The 20,675-nt window shown below is 35.0% G+C and overlaps 1 protein-coding gene across 1 annotated transcript in view; it reads left to right on the top strand.

The window, feature by feature from the left end:
• Window positions 1–20,675, top strand: part of ASXL3 (ASXL transcriptional regulator 3) — a 170,995-nt gene that overhangs the window by 98,400 nt on the left and 51,920 nt on the right. The window contains exon 8 of the mRNA XM_054694109.1: window positions 5,435–5,598. Coding sequence (XP_054550084.1) covers window positions 5,435–5,598 — 164 coding nt within the window. The remainder of the gene's footprint in view (window positions 1–5,434; window positions 5,599–20,675) is intronic.

The following is a 20,675-nucleotide window of genomic DNA, read 5'->3' as shown; positions in this document are numbered from 1 at the left end:
GGGTTCTCTTCTGGGAAAGAGAACCAGGCCAGAAGACTACCTACTTATCAGCAGGTCCTCCTAAGGCAGCCTTTACTCAGATTGGTGGTCTTTGAACTGCCTTTGGTCAAAATGATTTCCCTGACCCTGACTGGACACATTTATCATGATTTTCATCACGAGGTCAACCTAGTGTGGTCTTACATAGCATAGGCTCTCTTTGTGACAGTTTGGCAATTGCTGCTTCTCCTAGTTTCTCAACGTCAACTATTTTACTCTATTTGGTGTCCGGGAATTTAACACTAAAATGACTATATCTTTTTTTCTCTTTGGAGATCATAGGGAGATGAGGTACCAGCTTTAATGAGATAAGACAATCAAGTATAATTGGATTGTTCTTAAGCCAATTCAGAGTAAGTGTGTAAAGATAATTAAAATGGAATTAGACATCCTATGTAGCAACAGATTTAGCAGTAAGTTCATCGGCTCTGCCTATGTTCCAAAATTATAAGCCATATTTTTGTTTAGATGGACATCTTTGAAATAGATAACTTGTGACTTTGTCATAAAAGACTATGTCTTCTATTTTCTATGATATTCTTAAAGATTTTGACCCATACTAAATAGTAGCCAACAGCTTAATGTCTGCTTCTCACATTGCTCATAAAATTTTTAAAAAGTTTTGTAATTTTCTGCTTTCCCTATCACTCCCTCCCAGTTAGATTCATTCTCAGTAAATGACCCAAACACCTTCATATTGAAAGTAATTAGTCCATAGATAAAATGTAACCAAATTCCTTTACTTATTTGTTCAGTATTTCTGTCTCCAGGTTTTACTTTTTCTCTATTCCTAAGAAAATAAGCTTCCTAATTCTTATCTCCCTGGGTCTACTTTGTTTTTGTGAAATACTTCAAAGATAAAGAAAAATATAGGTGCTAATAAAGCACTTATATACAATCTCTTTGACTCAACACATTTTAGTTTATCAGATTTGCTTTAGATTTCTTTTAAAAAATCAATACAACTTTTGTGACCTTTTGTGTTCATGAGTGAGATTGGCCAGTAGATTTTCTCTTTCATACAGTACTTGTTTTAGAGTAACAATTAGATTAACTTTATAAGGTGAGTTAATGAGCTTGCATTCTTTACCTATTCTCTGGAATACATATAAAATGAAATGGTGGAAGTGCCTGGAGATATTGGTAAAATTCTTCAAGAAAGCTTTTTGTAAAATGTGCTTTGTGTGTGTGTATATATGGGAAGTTGACTCATTTTTTAATAAGTTTTTACAAATTTATCCAAGTTTTCTATTTGCAGCAAGATTAATAGAACTGGAGGGGATTATACTAAGCAGAATAAATCAGAGGGAGAAAGGTAACTTTAGAAATTTATGCTTTAATACTTTAGTTTATCTTCAAAGATATTGACAAAATAATAATGCTTTTAAAAATCTGGTGTTAGTTTATCTGCCTTGTAAATCTACACTTTATCTTAAATTATTTTGCTTGCTTTCATTCCTATTTGTTTATGCCATCTCTCACCAAAGGTTTATCAGTCGAATGAAGAAAAAAAAAACCTTTTTGTGGTGATAGTCATCTTTTACCTTTCCATTTCATGAATGTGTATTCTTAGTCCTATACTCTTCTCTTCCTTAGTTGCATTTTGTTTGATAGTGCATTTATTAAATTCTTGAGTTTTACACTTTACCCTTAATTTTTCAGTATTTTTCCTACTTCATACCTTTAAAAACAATTGAACTGCATTTTCCAAATTTTGGCCTTATCATTTAGAATGCTAATGTTTTGTAATTCCCATTTAAATATTTTGTTCACTTGTAAAACTCTTAGAAATGTGCTTTTGAATGTATAGCAATATTATGGGTATGGGATGCTTAAAAATTCTTCTGTCATTAATACCTAATTTCACTTCTTTATGGACAGAGAGACATGGTTTTATATTGTTGCTCACTGGTCAGTATTCCCCTTATGTTCTTCTTTAAAAAAAAAAAAAAAAAAAGATTTATTTATTTATTTATACAAGCACTGGGTATAGTCAGAAGTGCGGGAGGGTGAGAGAATTCACCAGATCTGTGGGACCCTTGCTGGTGACCGGGGATCACACTGGTGCTGTGGAGGCTGCAGGCAGCTTTGCAGCCCAGCGCTCAACCACTACACCACTGGGGAGGCCCCACCCCTTATGTTCTTCAGGTGCTGATGAAAAAATTTGCGCTCTCTGATGGATCACTGGAGTGCTTACGTTAAATTCATTGGTTCAAGATTGATTATTGGGTTGTTAAAGTATCCTTTGTTATTAAGACATGTCACATTTTTTGGTTTGATATCTCAGTTTTTGGCAAATATATATTAAGACTAGCATGTAATGCCAATTTCTTTTTTTAATTTTCTCAATTTAAAATTTTGAATGCAATGCCATTTAAGTAGATACAGGTTTAAGGTTACTCTGTTTTTCTAGTGAATTATATATCTTTACAACTAAGCAATTACCTTTCTCAACCTCAGTAAAGTTTTTTTTTTCCAATAATTTTTTTTAAAGATTTATTTATTTTTATACAAGAGCTGGGGTACAGGCCAGAGGCGAGGGAGGGTGAGAGGATTCACCAGAGACAGAGCAGGGAACAGAACAGGCAGACTGACCGAAATACACTGCTGAGGGGAGCAGTGGGCAAGACAGGAGAGGTCTGCTGCACCATGTGTGCATCTCCCCAGCCAGCTGGGAATCAAACCCATGCTGCAGAGGCTGCCGACAGCTTCACAGCGCAGCATTCAACCCGCTGCGCCACCAGGGAGGCCCAACCTCAGTAAAGTTTTTAACCTTTAGCTTGTCTGATGTTAATACTATAGTATTGCTCTTTTGTTTGTTGGGAATCATGGCCTAGCTTTAGTGTATCTTCTCATTTTGATCATCATATATGTATACATCATATCATACAAGCATCATATAACTGAATTCTGTACTACTAAATCTTTTAAAATGTAATATAAAAATGCATTTATATTAGAAATTAATTTTCTTGTTTTCTTTTATGCCTCCTCCATTTATTGAGTTTTCCTTTCATGCATTTATTTGGGAGTTATAATTATTTCTTGCTTCTTCTAATAGCCACCTGTAGAGTTTTAACAAAGTAAAGAACTAGTGTTATCACTCTTGTTTCCATAAACCTTGTGTAAATTTTTCTGTTCTTGTCTTCCAATTTGCTTTATCTTTTGTTAGTTATCAGTATCTTTTTTTTTAGTTAGTGTTCACTATGATTTACTCATATTTTTAGTATTTAGTTTAGAATGACCAGTTATTCTTTCATTGTCTTATTTTTTTTTTTGTTTGTTGGGAACATCTACTAGTAGTTATTTTAGCAAGAGCCTCAAGGGATAGAATTTCCATTTTGGATACTAAAAATGTTCTTATATTATTGTTGCCATTATTAGATTTTTAAAAACTTTGTTATTAATGAAACCCTAAATTGACACTTATTTTCTCTTGGTCTTTTGAAGTTATGCCACTGTGATATTACTTATTGATGATAGTTTCTTTGCTTTATTATCATCCAATTATAGATAATGTATTTTGTTCAAAATTGTAGATTTTTTAAAATTATTTTTATTTTGTCATATGAACACATTGGATGGAGAAATGGTAAATATTCCTTGAAATTTGGTGTATTGCTTTATCTGTGGACTCATTTCTTCAATTCTGGAAAATCTTTCAGCCCCTCAGATTGCTAAAATAGGATCATTTGTTAGCACTTCAAATATTGCCTCCCCTCCATCCTCTTTATTTGATTCTGACACTTCTATATATGTGCATTCTGCCTGTTGTAATCCCTGTATTTCTTTCTCTACCCTGTTTTTGACTCGTTATTTTTATGCTGCTTTCTAGGTATTTTCATTAACTCTCAATTTGTTTTTAAGTGATTTTTTTCCTATGCTCTGTACACTGAATTAAAAAAAAAATAAGCATAAATTTTCATTTTTCAAGTTCATTTGTGCCTGTTTTTGAAAAATCTTAGTGCCTTCTTTTTAATAATGAATTATGTGCCTTCTTTTGTCTTGATAGTATATACACACAGTGGAATACTTCTCAGCTCTAAAAAAAGATGAACTGTTACCATTTGTTGCAACAGGGATAGAACTGGAATGAATATGCTAAGCAATATAAGTTAAAAAGAAAAAGACAAATACCAGATGTTTTTACTTATATGTGGAATATAGAAACAAAACAAAGAGTCAGACAGTGCTATGCCTGACATGGGAACAAAACTATATCAATAATAGTCCTAGAAATCTGACTGTAGAATTGAGGCTGCCAGAGGGGTTGGGGGAGGTTGGGGATCAAAGTGTGAAGGGTGCCTAATAGGCTTTATGGTAGAGGAATATGAGTGTCTTGGTGGTGGTGCGGTGTGGTGACAGACATCTGAAGGAAAGTGATCCTAAATCATAAATAGTTTTGTATACCAATGTTACCACAATTAAAATAAAGCAAAATAAAACAAGGGTTGGCAACTGTTTTAGTCAAAGGCCAGATGATAAATCCTGTAGATTCTGCAGATCATGCAATTTCTCTCACAGCTATTCATCTCTGCATTGTAGTACTAAGGCAGACCTAGACATTATATAAACAATTGGCCATAACTATGATCTAGTAAAACTTTGTTTATCAAACCAGTCATTGACATGTATATAGGTCATGGACCATAGTTTGCAGTCCCTTGATTTAAAACATACTTTATTAAATGATATTTAAGTGATTTTCTTTAACTCAAGTAACTGAGGGTAGTAACTTTCTTGTTTTATGCTTCAGCTAGATGTTCCTTGTGGTGCATTCTTATGTGTACATTTTGAGTTATAAACCGTACAAACAACCTTGTGTTAGAGGTCAGTGTGCCTTTAAATTGTAATTATCCTTAAAAGCATTTGGCATTTCAGGACTTTCAGCTAATATTTTTATACAAAGGATTGTTTTTTAAATTATCTTTAAAATACTCTGAATGGTAATATTCTGAAATAATCCAGTACTTAGTGCTATGCCTGACATGAAAACACAACCATCATTATCTCTATCAAAATTAATGAAAATTAACTATCTTGTTATTGTTATCATAGACTAGAATCTATCCTAGTTCCTAGGTCTTACATAATCTACAAAAATTGTATTGATAACATTTATGTTCCCAAAGAAGTCTGCTTAATGAGATTATAATTAAAACACTTCCTTTATACCCAGTATATACTTTGAGTTCAAAATATAGCCAACACTGAATAAAGCATGCTTTGTGAAAATTAAGAGCAAGACAAAATCACACAAACTTCGTGAAGAACTTCTGAAATATATTTTTAAAAGAATGGAATTAAAGATTGCTGTGTATATATATTCAATGTTACCATTTATGTGTTTTTCACAATCTATAGTAAATTCATGTGTCTCAATTCTTTATTATAGGACACTTGAAATGGACCAAAGCTGAGGACATTGACATAGAAACTCCAGGATCTATTCTTGTCAATACTAACTTGAGGGCATTAATAAATAAACATACATTTGCTTCCTTACCTCAGCATTTTCAACAGTACCTCCTACTTTTGCTCCCAGAAGTGGATAGGCAGGTAAGTAGAAGTTTTAGACATTTGATGTTAGTCACCAGTTATATTATTATGAGTAGTACTGTTAATGGAGATGACAGACACATGGATGGATTGTTTTAAAATAATATGTTTGTGTAACTTATATACTTTTTTTTTGCTAGCATTTGTATATTTGTTTAATCTGCTAAACACAAAACCATTTTTTTATTGGTAGTGAGCCAATTCAGATTTTAAAATTCTGCACATTGCCATAGAATGCAAGCAACGACCTACCTATACAGGAAAGGGAAAACAAAGACATCATACATTCCATTATCAAATAAATCTTTGAAGGAGCTGCTCCTTTGCCCAGAGGGAATATTGAAGTGCAGCAATAAAAAGCCAGGGTTTCTAAGAAATTATGTAAATGTTTTTATTCTCAACTCTTTCTAAAAAGCATTTAAAATTTATGTTTGCATTTGCCTTGTGAGAGTCTATCATCATGAATATGATTGCCTATAAATAATCACCTTTTATCTTTTTTAGTATAACTAGAAATGCTGTAAGTGTATTTTTGTATTTTGAAAAGCCTCTAAAATAAGGAAATACAAATATAGCATCATAATAGCTGCCATCAATCATCTTCTAAAGTGATTTCCTTAGAAAAGAAAAGGAAAAAAAATACTTTATCATGGAAACTTTTATTAAATTCTGCAAAAATTATTAAATGATAAGTAGGAAACATTTCTCATGAGTCATATTTCAGTACACTTTGACACTATCTAATTTTCAGGTGAAGATCATAATGTGTGCTTGAATATTCATCTCAAAATCATAGGTACATCCTTAAGATTGATTCAGTATTTCCATATTTCTTTAAATAAATTTTCTTATTTACTTGATTTTGCTGTCTACTAATTTGCTCTTTTCATCCCTACTTAATATAAGATGAGCTACAGTTTCCTACCATTCTTATGTATCTCATTGATAGAGATTATTTGTTCATATTTAGAATAGTATTTTGACCTTAGGTACATTTTTGTTTGGGATTTTGCCTTTGTTTCACAGAATAATATTTAATATATTATGTGAATATGAAATGTTTTACCTGGATATGTTTTATACATCTCTGAAAAAATAGTAAGCACCTATTAAATATTTATTGAATCAGTGATAACATTCTAGTTAGATACATAAACCATGTTTGTGAATAATCAAAATATACAGAGCAACAAGCTTAGTAAATGGAAAAAGCACTAACAAAAGCATATTGAGCTTTCATATACAAAAGGGAAAAAATCAGAGGCAAAATTAACATTCTTAGATTGGGCCTTGAGATGTGTGAAGAATATGAATAGAATAGATGGAAAGTACCAAATGAAAGGCTCAATGATACAAAATCAAAAGCAAATATTGTAGGAGCCTGGATTATAGGAAGAACAGTACAAAAGATTCCTTGAATATTAGGCTAAAGAATCTGAGCACTGTTCTTCCTGTGTTTGCAGTGCAAACCCATGAGGGCTTTGGAGCAGAGCTATAATGTAATAAGATCAGTCCTTTTTAAGAAAATGCTTCTGGCAGTACTACAAGGGACTATTAGGGGTGGGAAGCAAGAAAGTAAGGAAGAGAAGTTAGAGGACAATTTTGGTTGTTCCGAAAAAGGCAAAAATGAAGGCTTGAATTTGAAGAATAGTGTAGAAATTAAAGAGAGGATAATGCAGATATCATCATCATCATCATCATCATCATCATCATCATCATCATCATCTTTCTCCTCCCCCTCCCCCTCCTCCATCCTCCTCCTCCCTCCTCTTCCCCCCTCCACCTTCTCCCTCCTCCACCCTCCTCCTGCTCCCTCCACCACCCTCCTCCCTCCTCTGCCCTCCTCCATCCTCTTCCTCCCTCTTCCCTCCTCTTCTCTCCTCCACCCTTGTCCTCCCTCCTCCCTCTTCCCCCCTCCTCCTCCTCCTCTTCTTCCTCCTGTAGTCATTTTACATTTTGTCAAATACTACTTAAAACAAATACAGGGACAAGACTGAATCTCAAGTTTGAAACCCGTGTGACTGAGACTAGAGGGCAGGCTTTGAAACTTTTTTTGGAGGGCACTGATATTAGCGGTACAACTATGTCTTCCACTTCAACATATATGTGCTTTATCTTGTTTACAGTTTTATCCCCAGCTCCTGGAATAAGACTTGGCATGTTTAAGGTACTCCCATCTTTTTTGGAATGAAGAAGTGTCATATTTTTCTAGGTTTAGCCAAATATTTCTGCAAACTAGAAGACCAGTTGAAGTCGAATATTTTATTCAACCTGGAACAGTTTCTGTTACTTAGTTTTTCTAATATTTGTGAGAAATACAGATGAATAAGGCACATTACCGACCTCCTAGCAAAAATAGTCCATTGGGGATATATTTATTCAAAAAATCTTTACTGAGCACATATGTGTGGAATATATTTAACTTTATTAAATATAGAGGATACAAGAGTGAATCTTAAGGGGATGCAACAGATAGAGGAGAAAGATGCAGGCTGAAATACAAGTCATTGCTCATTACTAGGAAAAAAAAATTAATACCAGAATAGATCCATACCACAGTTAAAGATTAGGCAGAATAATAGATGTCAAAATATAAGTATAAAGAAAGCTCTCTGAAGATATAGATGATAGATACTCTATCTGAAAGTATTTTTGGAGAGGATTTATGGTAGAAAGACCATTTATGTTGAAGACTAGAAAGACTGTAAGACTAGAAGGTTAGAAGGACTAACAGGGGTTTTGTAAATAGAATGAAGAGATGAATTTTGTAAAGGGAGAGCATGACACTTACAAAACTATGTTCCAGGAGATTCAGTAGTTCAGTACAACTGGACCATCTCCCAGGGGGAATTGGTGGGATGCTTTGCTAATGGCTCTGTGCTCTACAGCCTTGAAGACCTGGTTTCAGCTCTCTGAGGTTTTTCTAAAGCCAATGGGTACCATCAGAGATTCTTCAAATGAAAAATGGCACACAATAGAATAATTTAAACAAATATTTTAGTGCCTGGATAGGGGGAGGGGAAGAGTCAAATGATAAAAAAAAATGCAGAACTTATTTTCTCTTAGGATTCAGGAACCCTATGACTGATGGATTAGACAGGCAGAAAGATAAGACAGGGAGACTGGGGTAAGAGACAGTTGCAGTCATTGAGGTATGCGACAAGGCTTGACCTTGGGCATTAGCCTTGAAAATGAAAAGAAAGGACCAAATTCCAGGCATATTTTTAACACAGGTGAAGAAGAATTAATAACATACTGCTCAAGGGATGGATTTGTCAAAGATCTAGAAGGCAAATGGAAATCTTATCTAGGGTGACTTGGGAGGACAGAAAGGCTCTGTGGGCCTATTAATATTGGATACCAAGAAATGTTGAGCTCTCTTTCTCTGTGCCCTATGTTTTTTTAAATTATTCCACATAAAGGCAGGGAGGGAGACAAAGCTCTCTGATGCAACAAGCTACCAAAACTGTTGGCTCTTTCAGTCCAGTTTATAAATACCCAAATGAGGATGAACACCACTATTTTCTGAGGAGAATGAGTAGAAAACATCTGGAAGTGAATCTGATTACATAGTAATCAGTCGATCTCCAAAGGCAATTTCAGTTAGTAAAGGCACAAACAGGATTTATTCTGTAACAAAACAAAATGGGAAACTGGCAAAGGAATGCATTCATGGGGATACCACATGCATTTCCTCCTCCTTTTTCCCACTGACATATAGAACCTCTGAAAAGGCCCCCACAGTTCTGAATGGAAGAATGCTAGATATTAAGGGTTCTGCAGTCTTCTATCCCAGCGTGCATGGAACTCTCTAGTTCCTTAAACTTCATTTACTTAGGGATATAATACTAATGTGACAACAGATTTATTTGGACCAGTGGAATTCCCTATAAGTAGGTGAAATACCTAAGTTTCATTTTGTAAAATCTTATCCTCATATATTTTATAAAATTTTGTCCTCTTTTATTCCTACAAATTTGAAACTCCTAGCTTCTTCATCTCTTTGTTTGACTTCTCTAGATTTCTGGCTGTTTTCTTTCCTGAAGCAATCCTATAGGGCTTCATACTCTGGACCATGGAAAACCAGGGTTTGTTGCATTTTTACATCTTTAAAACATTGTGTTAGGTTCCCCATCTTTTCTTCTCAGAGTGAACTGTCAGTCTATCTGATATTTTGTCTTTTTATATTTGTCCTTTTTTTAGAGGTCTTTTTATCTTAGATTTTTTTTTTAACTTACTCCTGGTTGTTTTATAATATTGTCACATTTATTTTTATCTTTGGTTTTACTCTCCATTATACTGCAAGTGACAGAAAATCAAACTCAAACTGACTTAAATATACTGGAGATTTATCAGCTCAGGTAATTAGAAGGTAAACAGTAGACTTCTGCTTACTGGTCCTAGGATTCAGTAATCATCAAAGACAACTTGATTATTATTTAATGAATTTTTTTTTAAATGTTCTTTCCTGAATTTCTAAACCTGAATCTGGCAGAATGGCTACTTGAATCAGAAAATGGATACTTGTTTCTTGGTTTACATTCATGAAGAAAATACTTTTGAGCTAGTATTTATTTTCTCTTTTACTTTAGACTTTTTTATATTATATTTTTATTTTATTGAGGTGATATTGGGACAGTCCCATCAGGTATTACCACTATAGTGCACCCACCTCCAGCTAACCCATATTCCACTATCATAGATGATTGTGCTTCCTTCCCTCTTTGTGGAAGCATTCCCCAACCTCTGTCCTCCTTGCTCTTCAAGGAGGAAGTGATCACTCAAGGAGTGATCTATCAATGGTTAGTTTTTAAGCTTGTCTTTTTCTGACTCTTAGTTTAGTTACTTTATATTCCACATGTTAGTGACACCATCTGGTATTTAACTTCCCCTTCTTTTTTTAATAATAAATTTTATTTTTATATTCCCCATACAATTGCAACCCCCCCATTATGACCCGAATCCCTCCCCTCCCGCCCCCCATCCCCCCAAAGAGTGTCTCTGGTTCATAGATTTTTGTTGATTTTGATTTTCACTTTCTTATAGTTATTCATTTTCCTGGTCCCTTATTTAAGTTTTCTAGATTCCTGCTATGAGTGAGACCATCCGGTATTTTTCTTTTTCTTTCTGGCTTATTTCGCTGAGCATGATCCCTTCCAGCGCCATCCATGTTGCTGCAAATTGCATGTGTTTATCTTTTTTGAATGCTGAGTAATATTCCATGGTATATATGTACCACATCTTCTTGATCCAGTCATCTATTTTTGGGCATTTGGGCTGTTTCCAAAGCTTAGCTATTGTAAATAGTGCTGCTATAAACATAGGGGTGCAGGTGCTCTTTGGAATTGATGTTTCTGTGTCCTTTGGGTAAATACCTAGGAGTGAAATTGCTGGATCGTATGGAAGCTCTATGTTTAGTAGGTCCAGAAATCTCCACACAGCTCTCCACAGTGGTTGGACCAGTTTGCACTCCCACCAACAGTGCAGAAGAGTTCCTTTTTCTCCATACCCTCGCCAACATTTGTTGTTGCTAGTTTTTTTAATATGTGCCATTCTCACTGGTGTAAGATGGTATCTCATGGTAGTTTTGATTTGCATTTCCCTGATTACAAGTGATGTTGAACATTTTTTCATATGCCTGTTGGCCATTTGCATTTCCTCTTCAGAGATAACTTCCTCTTCTTGACTTATTTCACTTAGCATTATCCCTTCAGATTCCATTGATATTGCTGAAAATGAAATGAGTTATCTTTTTTTATCCCTGAGTAGTAGTCCATTGTGTATATATATGCTACATCTGTTCTCAGGCACTTAGGTTGTTTCCATAATTTAGTTATAGTAAATTGCACTTCAATAAACATGGGAATGCAAATTCTTTTCAAATTAGTGTTTTTCAATTTTTGGTAGATGTCTAGGAGTAGAATTATTGGGTGGAAACACAAATTCATTCTTAACATTTTGAGGCACCTCCATGCTGCTTTCCATAGGACTGGACCAGTTTTGTATTCCCACCAGCAGGTAGGAAGGTCCTGTTTTCTCCACGTCTTTGCCAGCGCTTATTGTTTCTGGTCTTTTTGAGATTGGCCATTCTTACCTGTGTGAGATAGTATCTTACTGTGGTCCTGACTGGCATTTCTCTAATAATAAGTGATTGTGAACATTTTTCTTGTGCCTGTTGGCCATTTGATTATCTTCTTTGGAAAAGTGTCTGTTTAGTTCTTTTGCCCATTGTATTGATTGGGTTGTTTTGTTTTTGTAGAGTTTTATAAATTGCCAGTGTTTCAAAGAGAGGAGCAAGATTTACATTTGATGTTACTACTTATAGCTCATGTGACCACTTCTTAATAATGCTAAACTAAGAAATGAGAGATGAAAATTGGTCTGAAATCAACCAAGCCTACTTATTTCTTGCCGCTTATAATGCTCACTGTCTCCTGAAATAATCTGATGCAATGTGGTACAGGTCAGGGATATTCTGAAAATCTAGTTTTTAGGAAGTTCAAACAGAGGATATGCAATGGGGGTGAGGCTGGAGGTTGCTTGGTAACAGTTCCCACTGAAGTAGATTAGGCATTGAATTTTGGTTTTCAACAATTGGGTTGATAGCTTCTTCTACATGAAATGTCCAGACGTGATTATATATACAATTTTTGAGATTTTAAAAGATGAAGTTAGTAATAACATCTACATAGCTTATATTGTCAGCTATGGGATTTGATAAGAGTTTTATATATCATAGTCAGTTATCTTAGAGGAATTCATATATTTGTGGAAAAGTATGGATAAAAAAAGAATATGGGAAGAATCCAGGGAATAGATAACAAAATTTATGACATCATTTATGTAGAGATTATATAGAGACAACAGTGTCAAATAGACATAAGGAGGTGATTGTGAAATAAGCAGAATGAATTTCTTTTATCCCTCTCTGTTCATCCTTTGTTCTTTTTTCACTCTACTTTGCTCTTGGTGGCTGACCTAGGTAAGACCAGTGCATCAGAAGGCACTATGCCTTCTGTCTTTTTAAAATTTTTTAAATCATAAACTTTCAGAAAATGTAAAGCTATATTAAACATGTTTCCAGCTTGATCCAGTTCCTCTCCTCCAGAGCCAATATATTATGTCTTAAAGTTGTATTTTCTATTAACAAGGACATGCTCTTACATAAGCACAATACAACCAGTCAAGATCAGAAAATTAACAGTGGCCATGTGATTCTTCAATTCTATTGAAGTTTAGCTAGTTGTCACAGTAATGTTTTAGCAACAAGATCCAGTACAGAAACTGTTGCTGTATTTAGTTATCCTGTCTCTTTAGTTTCTTTCATTTTAGATGAGTTCTTTAGTCCTGTTCTGACTTTCATGATTTTGATGTTTGTGAAGATTATAAGCTAATTTGAGGGCTTTTTTGGTGATGTTTCCTTGTTATTGTATATGATGCATTGGACGGAATATTATAAATTATGCTGTATCTTCTCCTTGCACCAGGTGGCACAAAATTTTGATTTGCCCCAATAGTGATGATATTACTCAATTATTTGATTAAAATATCTCCTCCAATCTTCTGCAGTATAAAGTTTCTTCTTCCCTCTTTGCAAGTAAATGATATTTTGTGAGGAGTTCTAAATTATATAAATATCTTGTTCCTCTTCAAACTGTCACCATCCATTTACTTATGTCTGTCTGTTTTCATTGTCTACTGTTATTTTCAGTTGTTTATGATACTCAGATCTTCCCAGATTTTGTTACTGATTTCTCTTCCAGCTTGCTCCAGTGTCTATTCACATGTCTCCATTATTCTTAGACCACTTCCTTATTTTGAAGCACATCAAAGTATTTTATGACATTTTACACTTTCACTGCCCCAGCCCTGTAATGAACCATTTCTCTAAGGTGCCATGTTTCTCCTAGTGGAAGATGGAAGTTAGAAATAAAGATCTTGCAATGGATGTGCTATTTGCTATTGGTGTATTACTTTTCCCAGAGGAAGTAGATTAAGGATGTAAACAAATTCTACTATTTTTGGGAAAGGATAGAGTACATAATTCATCCACTTAACCAATGTATATTTAACACCCGTTATGTGCTAGATAAAGTGCTGATGATACAAACATTAATAAGTCACAGTTCCCACCCCCAGGGATGTAATAGTTCTTGGAGAGGTAAGGGAGAAAAAGAGAAACAGGAGGAGGAGGGAGGGATTCATTCAGAGGGAAATGTGGTTGCTGAACAGCATTGAGGCCCCATTTGAGGTTAAATGGCAGTGGACACTCTTGGTCTAGTTATGTTTTTTTCACCTCACTGATACTCAATATTTGCTCATTGAGCTTTGCAATAGTTGTGCAAGAAGTTGGGTTTTACAAGGGTTCAAATTAAAGGAGCTGAGAGATCTTAGGGGACTTAAGAGATGCTTGCTGGAGTGGTTGATAATGGATCTAGGCTGGATAGGAAGAAAAAATTAGAGGAACTAGAGTAAGTGGAGTTTTTGGGGAGAGGAAAATGTGTTTCAAAAGAAGGGCAATAAATTGTTGAACTAAGTGTTAAAGAGTTTCAAACACATATGATATAATCAGATTTTGATAAACATTTGAGTCAAAAGTCATCTCATTGGCATTTTGTTTCAGAGAACAAATGGAAAGAATCAAGGGGTCAGAGCAGCATTGGTCAATATTAGTGAGTAGGCAGAATTGTAAGTAGTTCTTCATACAGTTCCAACATACAGATATTGACTTAATAAATTCCATGCTTGGATTTATAGCCAGATATGACTTTGTGCCTAGCTGTCTGCAAGATGTGTTAGGAGAATTTTTAGAACCTCGTTGAACATACAGAGCAGATCCTTCTTTTCTTCAAGAATTTTTTACTTTATAAACTGTGTCTACATAGAACAAATTTTGTGAACTTTTAAAAATATATGGCAGCTGGTGGAATAAATGTCAACTAAAGTGGAGTCATATTTAGGTTTTTATTACACTTTCAAATTGAACCTCACTGATGAATAGCTTGTTGTCATTTCTGTCATCTGTATCATTTTTAAGTGATGTTCATCTCTGCCTCCATTTGTTAGTGTTGGGACTACCAGGACTGTCTCTCCAAATACTTATGAGACCATCACCCAACCATTTCTAAATAAACTATGTCTGTTTTGGCCAAACGGTAATTGCAACATTTAAATCCATTCTTACTAATCTCTCTGTTTTGTTCTGCATTCATATCTGTGTGTCTGTGGTTTGTTAAATGACTAGCCAGTGAAGGATATATATACTGTGTAGTCTCTTTAAAATCCTATCTAGCTTTGTGCTCTTCAGGTTTTTGTGCTCACTGGCAATAATGCACATAATTTTAACAGTGGAGAATGCCATTAAACTAAAATGGAACATTTACACAGTCCTTTTTGCAGAGAATTTTGGACTGGGAAAATGAATGTGTGTGTCAGGCATTTTACAGCACACGAGAATGTGATTTATTGATTTCTGATGGCTCTGTTGGCATCAGTGTATATATTTAAAGAAGTCATGCAGCCTTTATAAATGCAAATGGGGGAAGGCTTTCCATCTTTTTCCTCTATGGAAATAGCTCATGCATTTGCAATAACTCAGGTTCCTCTTAGAGATTGCTCTATGTACTATATATATTGATTTAAAAATTATACTGTTATTTTATTCTACAAATAGCATATATAATGAAATGTCAATTTGCCTAACAGATTACAAAAATTCAAAAGTATTAAGTATGTGAAAAAATACTAGTATCTTAAGACTTTAGGTAAAATAAATGTGTACTTGAGATGTAATTATTTTAATGGAACTGGCACTATGGCTTTTTCCCTGCTTCTGAAAGCATATCTTAAAGTACTTAGAAAATCCAATATTCTTTCTAGCCCAAGTCACTTACTAGTGATAGTAAATCACACAAGGCCAAAGATATCCTTGCAGACCACGCCTGAATATTTCCTTTTGTGCAATTTGAGCTATATTTCAGAGGGTAGCAGTTTCATCTGGATATTATTTACCTATTAGCTAATGATTCCTGTTTATCAGTAACTGCTTCAGTATATGTCAAATACTGCATAGATTGAATTACAGATGTACAATTAATTGAACATAATAGGCCATCCAACAAATGTAGTTTACTTCAATCCCATGCATATGGCAGAAAGGAAATGTTTCCAGTTTAGATCTGCTGAGGAGTTGCTTTGTGTTCTGTCTGCAGCTGGCTGTTTTGCTAACTAATGAGTCGCATGGCCTCATTGATGTATCCTAAAATATATTGTTGACATTCTTTATTAAAGAATCAATCCCTATAGCTCCCAAATGCCAAACCTCGACTTTCACAGGCATCAACGAAGTAAACAGGCACATTTTCCTGATCTCTTCTGAGAGTCTAAAAAATGTATATGTGGTGCAACATAGTTTCTGACAGAAAGGATCTCAGTATCTATTACTGATCTGACACCTATTGGCCTCTCTTAGGATGAAAAGAGAGATCAATAATGACATAACCAGTTTAGAAAAGAGACCCAGAGTGATAATTCAGAGATCAAGGGTATGTTACTCTGTGTTGAAACAGTATAAAAATAGTTTTGAAAATATTTATTAATAAACTAAAAGTGATTCCAATGAATTCCATGATCTTTGCAAATATTAATTGAAATTTTAAGGTGGCCTATGCGATGTGTTAGATATTTGGGACATTAAATCACATGATATGTCATGCATCCTGACTTCATCAAACTTACATTCCAGCAGGAGAAAACAGCATAGCATGTAGTAAATGTACACCAAGCTCCCCAGGAACATAATTTTGAAGAAAGAGAAAGCTTCTGAGTGGGCCTAAGAGTAAGTTTAATGCCGTTTGTTGGAATCAGTTTGATACTTTGGAATCTGAAGAGATCTTAGGCAGAACCAGAGCAGTGCTCAGTCTATGGCAGGTATTTCCCCATTAGAGAGGCATCTGGTTTTCCAGTCTGAGGGTGGCAACAGGCATGGTGAGCTCAGAACCCTGTTATTTTCATTCATTTCACGTAGTTCTTGCCCAGCTTCTGGTTATTTTCTTCACACAGTGCCCTGATCAACACTCAGTGGAAGAACTCCAAAATTTTCTTTCTGTGATTCTGTTGTTCTCTTCGTTGGTTCTGTGATTCTCTTCCCATGATCTCCAACTGCCTTGGTTTCCTCTGATTCTCAGCTTAATGTTTTGTTAGCATGATAGAAGGACAGTGGTTCCACTTCCTGAGGTAGTTAAAACTGAAAGAAGAGCATGTTTTCAGTTTCAGATATGTTGAATCTTGAGGTTCATTTGAGAAATCTATGTGGAAATATTTATTAAAAACTTGTCTATATAGGCCTGAAGGTTAAATATCTATAAGCATTAGTTATAACCATGGATATAAATGACTAGAATGAGAAGAGGGCCCAAGATTAAGACTTGTGATTGCCACATCTTAATGACTGAATAAAAGTGATTGATTGAGCTTGCAAGGAGACTTAAGAGCAACATCCAGTAAAGTGTGAGGTGGGGGAAAATCAAGGGTGTGCATCACTGAAGTCGAGAGTGAAGATTGAAGCAGGATAGTATGATTTATTTAATACTTAAGTATATTGGATTAGGTGAGGATTGAGTTAACCATCAGATTTTATATGTGCAGTTCACTGGTGATCTTGACAAGAACAATTTTGAAGGCATGGTACAGAGGAAAAAGCAGTTTAAAGTGGCTTCAAAAGAGAATGGAAGGAGTGAGAATTTTGATTCAATTCCTTTCATCTTCCCCTACATGTATAGAGGAACAGAGAAGTGGATCACTAAATCTTAGAATTTCTTGTTGAATAACGAGGTCAATGTTCTTTTTTTTAGGAATTCTGTAAATGGGCTCTTTTTTAGTAGTTTTTGTGCATACGAAAGCTATAAAAATCTTTCTCAGATTAATAACTATTTTTCATGTTATGCTCCTGTGTTTCCCAGATAATTATATCCCTTATTAATACTGATAGCTTTTCTTTTTTTTCCCCTAATGTGTATGTTTTCTAGAAACATTTCATTCACCTTATAAAAAATAAAGCCAGGTTTGGAGTGGGATGAGGATTGAGTTAAAAATGAAAGGAAGGACAGAATTTAGACATGTCTTTTAAGAAATTTGACTGTAAAGGAGAAAACAGTTATAAATGTAACTGAACAGCATAACTTAAGGAGAAAAGTGGGAATTTGATTTACTTATTCTTATTTGGGAGCAGACTTAGTAGGCTTAGTGAGCAGAGAGACTAGAGGTCTAGTTGAGTAAAAACTGTACAGATGACAATGGAAATTAGTTGCTTACTGTAATGATTCTTTCAAAGGCAGGGATAGAGAAGGTAGTGCTAAAACACTGGTGGGAGGACTTTTCTTAAAAGGAGGCAAAGCACTATTTCTAGGAAAGTTGGAAGGTCGGTAGAGAGAGTGAGGAAGGTGTGCGTGAAATTTGGTAGTGTGGAGCCTAGGGATTTCCTTTCTGATACCCATGGGTTCTTTTTTCACTGGAGAAAGAAGTCAAACTCTTGGTCGCGTTTGATGGGTAGGATAAGAGTGGGAAGTAAGGAGAAAGCTTGAAGTGAGTGGAATTTGAAAAATTCATTGAAGAGTAAGAAAATGAGTTCAGTGAAAGAAGCCTAGCTGGAGAGAGACAGGGGCTCAGAGTTGAATATTTAATTGTCAAAAGAATATAGCAATCTCTAAGAGGAACCTGTTTTCTTAAAAGAGTAAATTTTTCCAGAAGTGCTCACGATAGAATGCTGGGTGTCACATGGAATTGGGCTTTTGTTGTATGTGAATGCACCCAAACGATAAGGGCAAGAATCTTGCAAGCATGATGAACCAGAATATCTAGACTTGGAAAGAAAGGGAATGGTCAAGGAGAGCAGAAGTGAACTAGGTGAATATAAAGGGGGTGAATGGATAGCAGGTCCTGTAGAGTCCGAGAAGTGTTATAGTTGGAGTTGTGAACAGTGAATTGGAGGGAATGATGTAGGTTGGCAAACTGTGGTGAAAAATTACAGTGATTGAGCAGTTTGGGACTTTATTCCCCAACCCTCAACACCCAAACAGCTATAGAATTTTGACTTTCTTTAGTTATTAGTAGTCCTAAAAAATTTTTGAATTTTCCATTATGATGTGAGGTTTGGTGTTGAGCTGAGAAATATATTCACTCCACCAGTATTGTACAAATAGCTTCCAAAGTATTCTGATATTTTTAAAAGTGTCTTACATATTTTCCCTTTAGATTTTTAGACGTCTAATCTGGAAACTAATTTCCAGATGAAACTTATGATCATTTCATCAATTTCTGTAAAGCCCAGCTGGGATTTTCATTGGAATTGTCTTAAAGCTGTACATATCTTTGAAGTATTTTGGCCTCTTAATAGTAAATCTTCAGATCAGTCAACATGGCATATATCTACTGATTCCTCCCACTCTTCCTCTTCAAAGGTTGTTTTTATTTATTTGTTTGTTTATTTATTTGATTAAAGACCTGGTAGTATTATTTTATTGAATGGGTTTTTCCTCACAGTGTGATACTTCTGATGTTGTTTGTCAAAGAGTATAGCTTTCTCCATGATTACTATCATATTGGAATATTCTTTGTCCCTATCTCATCTGTTTAACCATTAAAAATACGTATGTTAAATGTAGTATTTAAGGTATTTTTTTCCTTAAAGATAGTATTTCTTTTTATTATACCTTCATTTTATCATTGTTTACCATAATTTTAAAGTGTATGCTTATGTTAGCTTTGGGGAATGAGGTAATTTATATGAGGTTTTCAGTGATCACAATAAAATTACATTTGCCATTCAAAAACAGCATGAGCCTACTACTAAGTGTCCTGTCTCCTGGATAAGCAATAGGGATAGAATTAAATTGGTAGCTGTAATAACTTTTGGTCAAGAATTTTATAGTCTTGTTTGGCATCCTGCCCAGTCCTTTAGCTCCATTAATTTTGCTTGATTGCTTTATTGTTTTCAGCAATGCCCCCCCTTAATAAATTCCTCCACACTCTGATCCAGTTAAATTAGAGCCACTTTCTTGGGATGGTTTTGAGGCAACTTCAGGTTTTGGCCCCCGAAGGGCTGTTCTTAGGTGTATTTTCCCTGGTTCTCTCTGGTAGATAAAATGATCTGTGGTTTAGTTTGCTGTTCTCAAAGAGCTACCCTTCTTTTTTAATTGATCACCAGCAAAATCCCCCTTTGCACAAAGATGCACATGTTGTTTTAAATAAACGCAGTTCTTTTTGGAAGATCATAAATTTTCTGTTCTTATGGACTCTCTACCTGGGAAAAATCTAAATTGATAATTACAAAACTGCTACCATAACAACATTGGGTGGGGATGGTAGCCCCTAGTATTTTCATCTTGCCTTTAAAGGGATGGAACCTCCACCCAATGAGAGAACTAGAAGTAGAGCAGCCAGATCCCTGGTAATCTAGGCCTGCAACTCCTGGGTAGAGCCACCACCCGAGAGTGGTCACTAGTGGTAAAAAGGAGTTCCTGTCTCCTTGGTTATATTTGCTAGGGATTTATCCTTTGCAGCTCAAAGCAAGAGAAGATGAGAAATGCCTCTCCTCCATTGAGTTACCATATTCTATGACTGGCATTGAGAGGAGAAAGAGCTCCCTCTCTACTTGGCCACAAGCTATTGGAAAGGAACTTCCCTCCTAGGAACCAGTTGGGTAGTAAAAGTGGGTTGTCATTTAAGTAGCATAAACTCTTTATGGAGTTATCAAGATTTAGTAAATTTCTTGTATAAATGTTTCTTCATTTGCTGTAAGCCCTTATGACAAATTCCAGAAACTTTAAATGGCTGTTTGTTTTTATTTTTTTTTTTTTAATATAGTTTTCACCTTTATAATTGTTTTGTTGGGTAAGAGGTTCCAGAGCTCCTTACATTACCTCTCTGGGAGTAGAACTCTACAGCCTTTGAATTTTCTTATGTAAGTTTTGTATATGGTAATAAATACCGGTTTAAATTGTGTTTCTCTGATGGATTACCAAGTATGACAAAACCACTTACTAAGTAAACCACTTTTTTCCAAAGTGTCACATAAATAA

This window comes from Talpa occidentalis, unplaced genomic scaffold (assembly GCF_014898055.3).
Source record: "Talpa occidentalis isolate TD23 unplaced genomic scaffold, MPIMG_talOcc4v2.1 talOcc4.13, whole genome shotgun sequence".
Lineage (NCBI taxonomy): Eukaryota > Metazoa > Chordata > Mammalia > Eulipotyphla > Talpidae > Talpa > Talpa occidentalis.
Note: the sequence above shows the minus strand (reverse complement) of the source record. Positions and strands in the feature narration are given on the sequence as shown.